This window comes from Hydra vulgaris, chromosome 13, assembly GCF_038396675.1.
Source record: "Hydra vulgaris chromosome 13, alternate assembly HydraT2T_AEP".
Classification (NCBI taxonomy): domain Eukaryota; kingdom Metazoa; phylum Cnidaria; class Hydrozoa; order Anthoathecata; family Hydridae; genus Hydra; species Hydra vulgaris.
In genome coordinates this window covers 10,082,050-10,095,000 of record NC_088932.1, presented here as the reverse complement: position 1 = coordinate 10,095,000, position 12,951 = coordinate 10,082,050, and the positions used below count along the sequence as shown (strand labels likewise).

Here is a 12,951-nt window from a genome sequence, read left to right as displayed (position 1 = left end):
ATTTATTTTGGCATATTGTGTAAGCACAGACAGGTTTCGCTGCAAGTCCTAACAGGTTGTCATGATCCTAAGCACGCTAAACTTAATTTTTAAATGCTTTGATACCATTCAAACAAAATAAGAGGGTATGCATTAAAAAAATATCACTTTAATTTTTTTAGGACACTTTAAAAAGTTTGAGTTGGCTGATTATATCCCATCACGTCTTCTAGTACAGATACACTCTCACCTTTTGTAGAAAAATCCTTTAAAATTTGAAGCGGTTAATCTTCTTTTTCGGTTAATTTTCCTCTTTATTGTATTTTTGATCATCTTAGTACCATTCGGTTATTAAAGGTTTATTTATTTTGAATAAAGTATTAAGATACCTTGTTAAAACCTCATCTGAGTCTTCTACGGTCTTGTATCTCAGTATGAGAAATTTAAACAATGCTGTGTGACTCCACAACTTTACCTCATTCAAAGTAAACTTATCTAACTCCAATAAAGCCATAATGTTTTAAATTTGATAAATTATTTACAAAGCCATTTTTAGAGAAAAATCAGTATTTTTTAAATATTTTGCTCTAGTTTTAAAAACAAATTTTCAAAAATTGCCAAATTGTTATTAGATATCTTATTAACTAATTTGTTAATCATATCATTTATTTCCACTTTTGCATTGTTTACATCTATTTTTTTAATGTAAAAATGCACGGAAAAATATTTCTTGCCTTTTAAAATTAATTTAGAGAATTGTCTATTACTCAATAAATTTATAGCATAGACAATAAATAAAAAGTTACATACTGCTCACAATATAGAAAAACAGAAAAAAATAATACAAAAGTCTTTAAAACATAAAAATGTTTTATATAAACCCATTGTTATCTGGGTGGGGCACCGGAGTGGGAGTTGGAGATTTAATGGAATTAGAAAATAAAATAATGCATGGCTAAAAAATAACCAATCTATTAAAATTTAACATGTAAAATTACATCATGTTATTAAAATTGAATTAAATAATGAAAATAATTTTACTTTACTTGAATATGATTATTGTTTTAAATCAAAATTTATTTCAAATTTAAATTACCATTTTTAAAGTAGTATGCTGCTGTTGAAGAATGCATTCTAACACTTTGAGTTTTAAAAATATTTTTTTTATTTCTTGCATGAAACAACAAATCCCAAGCAACATATTCCATCGTTTGCTTATTATAAGTAGTATAAACTTGCCAGATTATCTAAATTAAATAATTACATAAATATAAATCTGGAAGAAAATATATTGCACCTATTCATATAATATTTAGTGCAGTATTTTTAAATGTAAATTACTATTTTATTTTAAATGTAAATTATGATTTTATTTACATTTTAAATGTCAAATACTTAATTATTGAATTTATATTTACATTTTATTATTATTTATATTTATAGACCATTATATTTAGGTTTATCAGCATATAACACTGTTTTTAATAAACATCCTTAATATTTTTCATAAACACCAATAACAATAAAATATATGTCTATAACAGTATAAATAAATGAAATGAGTATTAATATAAATGTATAAAATCATTTATTTAAAAATGTGTTTTGCTAACGCAATTCATTTAGCATGAAATAAAAACCTTTGCTGAAAAAAAACTCCCATATTTGCGCTCAAATACAATTTGTCCATTTAAAGGTGAATCATCTTTATCTTCAGCAAGTAAGCTCGTAGAAAGATTTGAATTGATTTCAAAAACACCATTTGGGTAGTCACTGCTTTGAATATTTATTTTTAAAGTTTTGTTCATTCCAAGTCGCGCATTTGCTTGATTGAGAAAATAATTCATTTAAAAGAGGAAATATCATTTTTTTATTTAATAAATTATATAAATTTATATATAAAATAAAAGAAATTTTTCAATTGAAGAAAAAAAAAAAAACGCAACATACCTCCTGTAACACCTAAAAGTTGAACAATGAAACTCTCTTCTAACTCGGGTATATTATCGTCGATGACAAAAATACTGATTGTATTTTCCTTTTGACCATTCTCAAAAAATAATGTCCCACTTGAGTTTCCTAAATCCAACTCTAACAACAAGTCTGAGCCTAATTTTACAGTATTCCAGTGAACAGTTACATTTTTGAATAAACCCATCTGACGAATAACTCTAAAATAATCATTAATAATAATAACATTAAAATATTATTATAATTATTATTATTATAATAAACAATATTATAATTATTAACAAATCATATCATATAAAAGTAATATTTATTTATAAATAGTTTAAGGACAAAAAACATCATTTTAAAATATATACAAACATATAAGGGTTACTATTATTAATGTTTGTCATGTGTGAATGTCAATTAAATCATTTTATCAATTAAATATCATATACAATTTTATACCATTCATAAACGACAACATTTACTAATAGGGTCTAATTTTTCTTTCAGTTATGCAAGCAATAAATTCACCAGCAAGCATATATAGATGCAATGTCATTTAAACAATAAAATAGTCTCAAGTGACAAAATGCTTAAAGAATTTGTTAGATTATATAATATTGTTTTTTGCCTCCAACAACAAACATCCCTATATTTTTTTCCAACAATTTAGATGGAGGCAAAGGTTGTTGCTCTTAACATATTTAAAAAAAAAATCTTTTAAACTTTTTTTTAAGAATTTTTAAAAAAATCTGGCTCTCTTTATAACTCTCTTGCTGCATCTGAGAAAATTTTATGTAAAATAAATAATATTTTTTATGTAATAATAAATATATTTTTATAACTATATTTTTTTTAATTTTTAAAATAGTTTGGAGAGTGTCAAAGAGTTTTTTGGAGAACAATTTTTTAAGATATATAAGATGGTAACAGAAATGTGACAGTGTTCTGGAGAACACTTTTGCAAGACTGTGACAGAAATGTTATCTAGAGCTGTTGAAGAGTTTAAGTAAGAAATAACTTTACAAACAGAAGTCAAGAATGTCTAGCAGTAGATCAAACTGTTTCTTTGAGATGACAGGAAGACACCATAGTCATTAGATTCAAGAAATGCGTTAGAGATTAGATTCTTTGCAAATAGTCCTGCTTTACCCATGGAAGAGATGGTAAGATTAGATCCATGGATGAAAAATGTTGTAATGTTAGGTTTGTCTTTATTAATGACATTGTTGAAGATTTTTCAAATGTCTTTAGAACTTCTGAGATAAAAAATTTAATTTAGCAATCTGAAAATAATGGACCTAAGTGTCAGATAAAACATTGATTTTTGTTTATTGAAGTTTGTTTTCTAGAGAGAATTAACATCTTTTTATTATTTACAACTTGTAAAAAAGATGAAAAAAAAAAGAAATCAATTCAATAAAATTGATTAGAAATAGCAGCTGCACAAGAAGGAGAATGGGGTCGAAGGGGTTAGAGAATGGACTTTTTTAACCTATCATGTTTGCCTAAATCCAGAATTTTTATTTTTTTGCCACAATTTTTAGTAGAGAGACAAAAAACATCACCCCAAGAACCATAAAAAAAAATCACAAATGAACCCAGTCAGTCAGTCTTAAAGTAGAACCAGTCAGTCTTAAAGTAGTAGTAAGAGGTGTAATTAGTAAACCTGGTGTAAAAGAAGTATAAGATAAAAGTCATAGTCTGAACCACCTAAAGGAGATTAAAGAGAAACCGAGCACAAGCTAGTTTCAGATACAAAGCAAGAAATGAAAGTGATTAAGATTGTTAGAAAAATCAATCAAAAAGTTAAATATCTGAGTAAAAGATTGATAAATGCAGAAGTTATGGGCTTTAGAGCCACATAGTATAGTCCCAGTAATAGCAATATTGGGTGAGGGATAAAAAGGCTTGGTCATTTTGATCAGAAACAACATGGAAAAGAGTAAAGTCTTGAAAGAAGAAGAGTAATAAAGAACAAAACCAATGTGAATGTGACCAATGTGACAAAAAAAGAGTGAAAACAGATAAAAGAAGAGTCAGAGGATTCAAATCTGATTTCAGAACAAATAAGTAAATTTGTATATGATTATATTCGGATCTTTGTCAAAGGATTATAGCCCTCATCTAAAGATGAAACAGTTTTTAATTCAATTTATAGTAATAAAATGCAGTAATAAACATATGCATAAATTAACAAACAATTTTTTTAATGCTACTTACCAAGGATAAGGGGGCCACAACAGTATAGAAAGCTTTATTTATTTATTTATTTATTTTTAATCACAATTATGTGCCTTTCTCAACTCTTTAACTTCGAAACACTGAAGTCAAGGAGGCTTCATTTTTTATTACTTCATTTTTTATTACTATTATTATTTTTTGATTACGATTACATGCCTTTCTCAACTCTTTAACTTTGAAACACAAACCTTGACAAACAAGGCCACTGTACAGAGAAATAAGTTGAGCTCGGAACTACTAGAGACATGGTAGAAACCAAACATGAAACATTTGGTTACCAAGCCAAGGTTCTACCACTATAACACTTCTGCATATAAAACAATAATTTTACTCTTTTATGGATATTATTTGATTTAATATTTATTCAATTAATTCAATTAATTCAATTAATGAATTAATTGAATTAATGAATTAATTGAAATATTTGAATTAATGACGATAGGCTTGCTGTATGATATAATTTTTAGGAGGATTTTAGATTGATTTATTTTTATGTTGAAACTTTCTACTGAATGATGAAACAGTTTTATATCATGGACTTTTGTTGCCACATAGTAAAATGATTTGTTGCACTAGACTTAGGTTTTACAAAAACTAGGTTTTACATTGCGGTGCATAAATTATATAATATAGCTGTCAAGCCCAAGGATTTTGACAACGCTTACCTAAACTCACATTGTGGCAAAAATTTTTCAAATCTGCAGTCAGTACAGCATTCTTGCCCCAAACTGAAATCTTTTTTAATTTTGAGGGCTATTGTTAGTAAGAATATAAATGAGTTGCGTCCAAAGCTGCAGTGCCCTATTGTTTTGTTTTGACACTAATGTAAACAAATAGAACTATCTAATTAACATTATTACCTTATATTTACAAATTTCCCTTCTTCAGTGTAAATTGGATTTATATCACTGAAGCAAAATACCCCATATGGATCATCATTTTCTAAAATTATGACTTCACTTGAAAAGTTTAAGTATAATACAGTATCACCGGTAGTGGAAGCAAGAAAGAATATACACGTTTCATTCAACTCTGGAACGCCATCTGTTATTGCTTGTAGTGTAATAAATTTTTCTGTCTCAAAAGGTAAAAATGTTATGGTTTTTTTTACAGGAGAAAAATCGTTTTCTGACGCACTTATAAAGTTCATTTTTACATCAACATATACAGCTTCAGAAAACATTTTACTAAGGTGAATGCTTAAATTTGTATTGCTTCCTTCGATCAGGTTTATTGTAGAAGGTGTAACTGTAACTGGAAAATCATTTGCAGGAATCTTCAAAACTGCCTGTAATGGATGTTTAATACTAGCTCCGCCTTTAACACTTTCTATTATAACAAAAAATGTTTCATCTTCTTCTGGTTCCTAGAAGAAATTAAAAGTTCTTTAATTAATAAAGATTCTTAAAACATTTATCATGTTAAAGAAATTATCAATTCATAATATTATATAACTGAATAAAATAATCATTAATAAAAAATATTTCTTAAAATATCTCAAAAAATATCTCTTATAATATATCATGATATTTTTTGAGGCACTTGTATCTTGCACAATAAAATATATGTGCAAGATATAAGTGCCCCACTTTTTCATAGTTATATATATATAATTTTAACACTTAACCGGGTTAAAACTCAATATAAATAAATAAATATATATATATATATATATATATATATATATATATATATATATATATATATATATATATATATATATATATATATATATATATATATATATATATATATATATATATATATATATATATATATATATATATATATATATATGTATATATATAGTTATATAAAGAAAATGTAAGTATCAAAAACACAGAAAATTTGCTTATATTCTAATTAATTACAAAATGTTTCTCTGTATCAAATGAAGGAAGTATTGTTCTTGACAAAATTCTCCCCCATTTAAACCCATCTATCTCTTCTAATCTAATAATAACATTAAACACTTCATGCGTGTATTTTTGGTAAACATTAACTGTAAGAGTTACATAAATGACTGACTCTGCTCAGTTGTTTAATTTGACATAAGTTATGGTTATGTGATTTAAAAAATGCTCCACTTGATTATTCCCGTCTTAAGAACATTCGATTTTTGTGAGAGAAGTCAATTTTCAGTCTTGAAGTTGTTTAATTTTGGAGAATTGCTTTTAAGAGTTGGTTTCATAATTTGAGAACAATATTTGTAGCTTTAACACACATATTTTTGTCAAGGTCACACACCTTTGATAAAAAATTTTTATCCAAGGTCACACACCTTTGATAAAAAATTTTTCAGGATAAGCAAAGTTTGCATTTGTTTAATGTTTGAAAAATATAAACAACCAATAAAGATAAATGTATCAATAAATATAAAGCCATTATATCAAAGTTCAAATTTCAATAGCCAATAATTTTGTAGTAGAGAAGAACAATCGATTGAGTAATTAACATTAGGCTTTTAGACCAAATAATTGTGGATATGAAAATCTGCATACTTGATTAGCAATAGTTAAGCGCCAGCTTAAGATTTAATAAAATTCAGAAGTGCTTCTTTTGATAATATAGATAATTCACTTTCAACTATAATAAATTGAAGTTTTACAAAAGCCAATTCTTTGTATATCTGAAAGACTTTACCAATTGGTCCTGTAAAGAACTAACTGGTAAAGTCATTCAGATATATGAATTCTGCCTGATGTTGAACCATAAAGTTATTTAAAGAAATATCTTGATGTAAGTTTATTTGTGTGCAGTAGAAAAACAATTGTAGCAGACCTCTTAATGCTTTCTCAAAGTTCTGTATTACTCTGCCCTTAGAAATTGCGTTTAGATTGGTGCTATCATAACTGAAAACATATTGGAAAATATGCTATCTGCAATGTCTTTAATTTTACTAGATTTTGGTAAAGCATGATATTGTTTCCAGGTTCTGCAACCAGAATGTCATGCATTTCTTTCTTAGTATTCACATAATAATTATGTGTTTTTCTCTCTCTGGCTAATCATTATTTCTGCTATCAAAATACAGTGAAGAAATTTCATCAGTACATGTATAATCATTTTCTTACAATTATTTTTTTAATTTTATCCTCCCTAAATCTTAAAATTATCTCCCTCAATTTATGTTTATCAATTACTTTACTTTGGTCTACATTAGTCATAATACCAAGATTCATCAATATAGCTGTGATATTATTGGTTTCAACACTATTTAATACGTCATACCAATGAGCCTCTCCTTTTTTTTATTTCTGATTTACTCCCAACAAGGCTGCAAGCAACCACTATTAAGTTGGGAGTAACTAGAAAACAAAAAATAGAGTTGAAATAGAGTTTAAAGAATTGATTTGAAAAGTCGTAGGTTGATGATGGTGGAAAAGAGTTGTAAAGGGGAAGTGCGGGAAAAAGAACTAGAAAAAAAAAAGTTTTTCAAGCATGCAAGGACAGATACAGTAAAATAATGAGACTTTGCTGAATCTTAAGTCAGGCAAGAATGAGTTTTGGTTAGTGAAACTAGAGATGATGGCTCCTATAAGCAGCAACCATGATAGTATTTGCAGAAAAGAGAAAGAGACACAACCTTAGAATGATGATGGTAGAGAGGCTCAAGCTTGGCAGTTAGAGCAGGTAACTACATTTACAACTGAATGCTTTCAAGACAAGGTCAAAAATGCTTTTTGACCTTGTCTTGAAGAGAAAGAACATCATTAGAAGAACCACCCCAAATAAGACAACAGTATTTCATATGGGGGTGAGAAAGAGATTTGTAGAGGTAAGGAATATAATCAAGAGTAAGAAAATGGTGAGCACTATAAAGAGAAGTAACAATAATAACTTTATAATACTAACTTAGCAATTGATTGTGTATATGGTTTCCATAAGAGGTCAGTAGTGAACAATAATCTAAGTAGGGATAAAGAAGAGGACATAGTGAGAGGTTTGCAATTCATCAATAATGGAATATTGGCAGTAATAACTGAGTTTTGTTGGATTTAAAATCCACAAGTCACTGAAAGCTCCCATCTGCTACAGAAGTGAGATTGGATTTGAGAATGGCTGCCTGTTCTTAGTGAATAAAAAGGGAAGACTTTTTGTCAAGACAGGAGTATAAAGTTGAGTCATTAGCAAATAGATCCACTTTAGATGTAAAGTTTTCAGGAAGATCATTAATGTGGATAAGAAACCAAACAGAACCGAAGATAGAAACATAAGGTACCCAAGAAATCACTGGAAATAAAGATGAAATGACAAAATAATCTCTAATAATAAAACTTTCCCAGATATGACATTGAAGCAAGCTTACGGAGAAGACAAACATGCCAAACTTCAACGAAAGTTTTAGATATGTCAAGAGCAATAGCCCTAGATTCGCCACCTCCATAGAAAGCACAATAAAATCTCTCAGCAGTTAGCATGTCAGCCATAGAGCAAGAAGATCAAAAACTGTACTGATTGTTTGACAGTAAGTTATTTGACTCAACATGAGATGTTAAAACTTGTTGATCAAATACTTAAAGACCTTGCAAATAATATAAATAGAACACTGATCAGACAGTTGGAGGTCAGAAATCTTGCTGTATAATATTAATTTAATAAATATTCATAAATATCTTCATTTGCTAAGAATACCCTGATCTGTTTTCTAGTTTTATAACTTGAATAGCCTGTATGAGTGAAACCATCCAAATAAATCATTAATTTATTATTATAAATAGTTTACTACCATTATAATATTTATTATTGTTATTATTTTTTTCTATGAAATTATTGTAAGCATACTTATTTTTACTATTACTATAATTTGTATTAATTTTATTATCTTTTTATTATTATATTGTTATTACTATTGTTATTATTACTATTATTATTTTTATTACTATTATTTTTATTACTATTAGTACTATTGTAAAAATGATTTACGGAAAATAAATTGCTTATTGTTGTTGTTGCTGTTGTAGCTTTTTTAAAACTACTTTTTTAAAGCCATTTTAGAATTTGTTGTCATATTTGATCATCATTCTCAGTTTCATGACCACATGATTATTTTATATTTGAATTTCAGGTATAGTCGAACACGCATTGTAGTGGTACAATTAATTGGACAAATTTAGTGGTACAACTAATTGGACAACCAACAATAGCTTTTGTTATGCCTAATAACTACGCATGTAATTTTAATTTTAATCATTTGTGAAGCAATTGAGATACAGCGTTTACAATGCTCAAAGTTGCAAGATAAAGTCTTAAATTGCAAAAATGGTAATTTAGTTGACATGTCATTGGAGACCACTTTTTATTAAAGTTAACAAGTCTAAATCTGTTACATTGCAATGATATCATTTTTGTTTTAATTTTATGAATATTGTATAATAGTATTTTCAGTTTGATAATGGCTAATACTAAATTAGCCAAAATATAACTATTAAATAATAAAATAATATATAAACATGATGTAACTTTTTGTCATATTTTATAAATATATATATATATATATATATATATATATATATATATATATATATATATATATATATATATATATATATATATATATATATATATATACATATATATATCTTAATGGGAACCTTGAACATTTAAAGAGTCGCTAATAAGTTGCTAATACTATCAAAATAAAAGTTTCAAATGTGTATCATGTAGACCCAACATGAAGTGAAACTATATGAAAATTTGAAAAGGGAATTCAATTTAACTTGTGGTTAACCAGTGGCTTTAACTACATTTGTATTTATAAACCAACAACATACAACAAGAACCTTCTAAACCAACAACATACTGCAAAGGATAAATACTAAGCTAATAAAATATACAACTTAAAATTAAAATAAAAAAAAAATATTTAACCTCATCCATCTGTATAAAAATAGTAATAGAAGCAGCCTCTTTTCCTTCTTCTATTGTCAAAACACCAGACACAGGTAAGATATCTTTTTCTGCTGACATTGTATAGTTTAAGTTATTTACTTCATATACCATCCACAAGACTTGCAACTTTCCAAACAAACCTTTATTTCTCATTACAAAAAAAGAAACTGGAACAGACTGAATTTTATTTTCACCTAATAAAAAATAATAATCCCATACATTAATAATAACAATATTAAATTATCTAATAAATATGAACTTAAACTATATTAATATTATTTTATAGAAGCATATATATTTTTTTAAGATATATATATATATATATATATATATATATATATATATATATATATATATATATATATATATATATATATATATATGTATATATATATATATATATATATGTATATATAGATATATATATATACATATATATATATATATATATATATATATTATGGGAGCATATTTATTTTTTAAAGATATATATATATATATATATATTTATTTTTTAAAGATATATATATATATATATATATATATATATATATATATATATATATATATATATATATATATATATATATATATATATATATATATATATATATATACATATATATATATATATTCTTAAGATATATACAATTGTTCCAACAAAAATCAAAACAGAATTATCGCAACTATCAAATTCGATAGAATGGTTGTGTTTAAAATTTAGATCTTGCAAATTTCAATTTAAAATGATTTGAGTTTTAATTAGAACTAGATGGGTAAAATCAATCTGAACTTTTACACCCAGACTCAAAGTATCCTAGTATGAACATGAACTTACATAAATGTGTATATGTTTATTTACATACATAAAATACATATTATTATAATATTTTAAAAATAATAATAAAAATAATACAATATAATTGATAGTATTATACTTATATAATATATTAAAAGAAAAAAAAAGTTAAAAAAAAAAATAATCTAAAAAAAATCTACACTTACAAACTTCTTTATTTATGTTTTCAAAATTACTATTAAATGAAATTATTCCGTAAGGGTCATCACTTGATAAAATGGTAATATTAAAAGAAGAATTTGTTCCAAGAATCGATCCAGATATTGAAGTTAATGTAACAGTAAATGTTTCATTGAGCTATATTGGAAGATCAAAATGTTTGTATAATAATAATCATGTTCATGTCTTTTATAAAAAACAAATTACAAAAGAATTATAAAGATAATATTTAGAAAAAAGGTCTGGTAACCTCTGGCAAATCATCATCCTTAGGAATCAAAAGTTGTTTTTTCATAGATATACCAACCGGAAAGGTTATTATTACTTTATATTGTTGAAAATCCATGCTACCTTGAAGTTCGGGAAAAAAAAGTTTAACATTTTAATATTTAACATTTTTTTAGTAAGTTTTACCATTTAACAAAAAACTTTAAATATTTTATTTATAAAAACAAAGATTTTATTAATAAACATATAAAGTTAAAAATTACACAATTGTATAATCTTTGTCAGAAAATTTATACCTAATACTACTTCAAAAAATACTTGTTGAAGCAACAACAACCCACCAGTTCTAATAATCTCAATTTCTGTAAATGAATTTTCCTAAAGCAACATTTAAAGTAACATTAATTTGTTATATGATTGAATTTAAGCTTTGAAATAATTTTGAAAATTTATGAATAATTAAAAAAGATTTTTGATTGATGCAGGTAATCTGCGGTGCTTGAACTAGACTGAGCAATGAAAGCCCACAGAGAAATATGAAACATTTTTTATTGAGTAAAACTTTTTATGTAAAAGAGGATAGGTAATAAAAACAAAGAAAAACGAACAGATGTTCAAAATAAACACAGGTTTATTTTAAGAAGAAAAAGCTTTTACACAAATCATATTCAACAGTAACTTTATCATTAAGGTGTACCTAAAACAAAACAGGACATATAAGTAACTATAAATCTTCATTAAATACAAAAGTTTAACTTATATTACAACAAATATATATATGCATAGATATATCAATATTTAAAATGAATAAATATAAAATTATAGGAGGTATAAGATAAAGAAAAAACATTGCTAAAAATATATATTGAACAGATGTTCAGAACAAAACAAACACACTATAGTAAAGCGTGTAGTAAAAATTAAAAACAAAAAATTATTAAAAACAAAATTGACAATCTAAAATTTATAATAAGTTGAAATTTCAATAAAATGATTTTTATACTTTTTTGTGCTTTTTGTTGTATTTTTTTTTTTTTTCAGTTGTTTGTCATTGGTTCAATTTATTTTTTAGATCTTTAATTTGTCATAGTTAATTTTTTAATTTATTTTTTAATTCTTTTTTTGTCATTGTTTTACTATATTTTGCCTGCTGGTAAAATATTAATTTTTTTTTTTTCATTTAACATTTTTTATTTTTTTACCCCTATATATTTATAAATTAAATATTTATAATATTCAAAACCTTAGTTGTAGATGCTATTGATAATATGTAGATACTTAGCAATTTATCTTATATCAACATTGATTATTGTATCCTATACAGTTCTTCCAATTACTATTTACAATTAAACATAGAAGCTAAATCACTAAAACTAAAAATATTTTTCAGTCAAAAATATTGTTTTCCTGAATTAAATATTTTATTAAATCTAACAAGTCTAGTTGAATAATACAAACAGAAAAATTAAACAAACATACATAAACAGCATAGTTTAAAAAACAAACATAGATTAAAAAATAAATTATAAGCAGTTTAAAAAGTAAATTAAAAAGAAAAGTAGGATTTTTCTAATTTTATTTAACTTTTTCAGTAATTCAATGTTGTTTTTTTTGTTTAGCTTTTCTGTTTGACT

General features: G+C 25.2%; 1 protein-coding gene across 2 annotated transcripts in view; it reads right to left on the bottom strand.

Annotated features, from left to right (window-relative positions):
• LOC100202246 (adhesion G-protein coupled receptor V1) overlaps positions 1 to 12,951 on the bottom strand; it is a 117,803-nt gene that overhangs the window by 85,228 nt on the left and 19,624 nt on the right. For both annotated transcript variants that reach the window (XM_065816225.1, XM_065816226.1), the window contains exons 9-16: positions 11,614 to 11,695; positions 11,340 to 11,440; positions 11,077 to 11,227; positions 10,051 to 10,265; positions 5,040 to 5,545; positions 1,930 to 2,150; positions 1,620 to 1,804; positions 1,076 to 1,226 (exon numbers count right to left, since the gene is read on the bottom strand). In XM_065816225.1, coding sequence (XP_065672297.1) covers positions 1,076 to 1,226; positions 1,620 to 1,804; positions 1,930 to 2,150; positions 5,040 to 5,545; positions 10,051 to 10,265; positions 11,077 to 11,227; positions 11,340 to 11,440; positions 11,614 to 11,695 — 1,612 coding nt within the window. The remainder of the gene's footprint in view (positions 1 to 1,075; positions 1,227 to 1,619; positions 1,805 to 1,929; positions 2,151 to 5,039; positions 5,546 to 10,050; positions 10,266 to 11,076; positions 11,228 to 11,339; positions 11,441 to 11,613; positions 11,696 to 12,951) is intronic.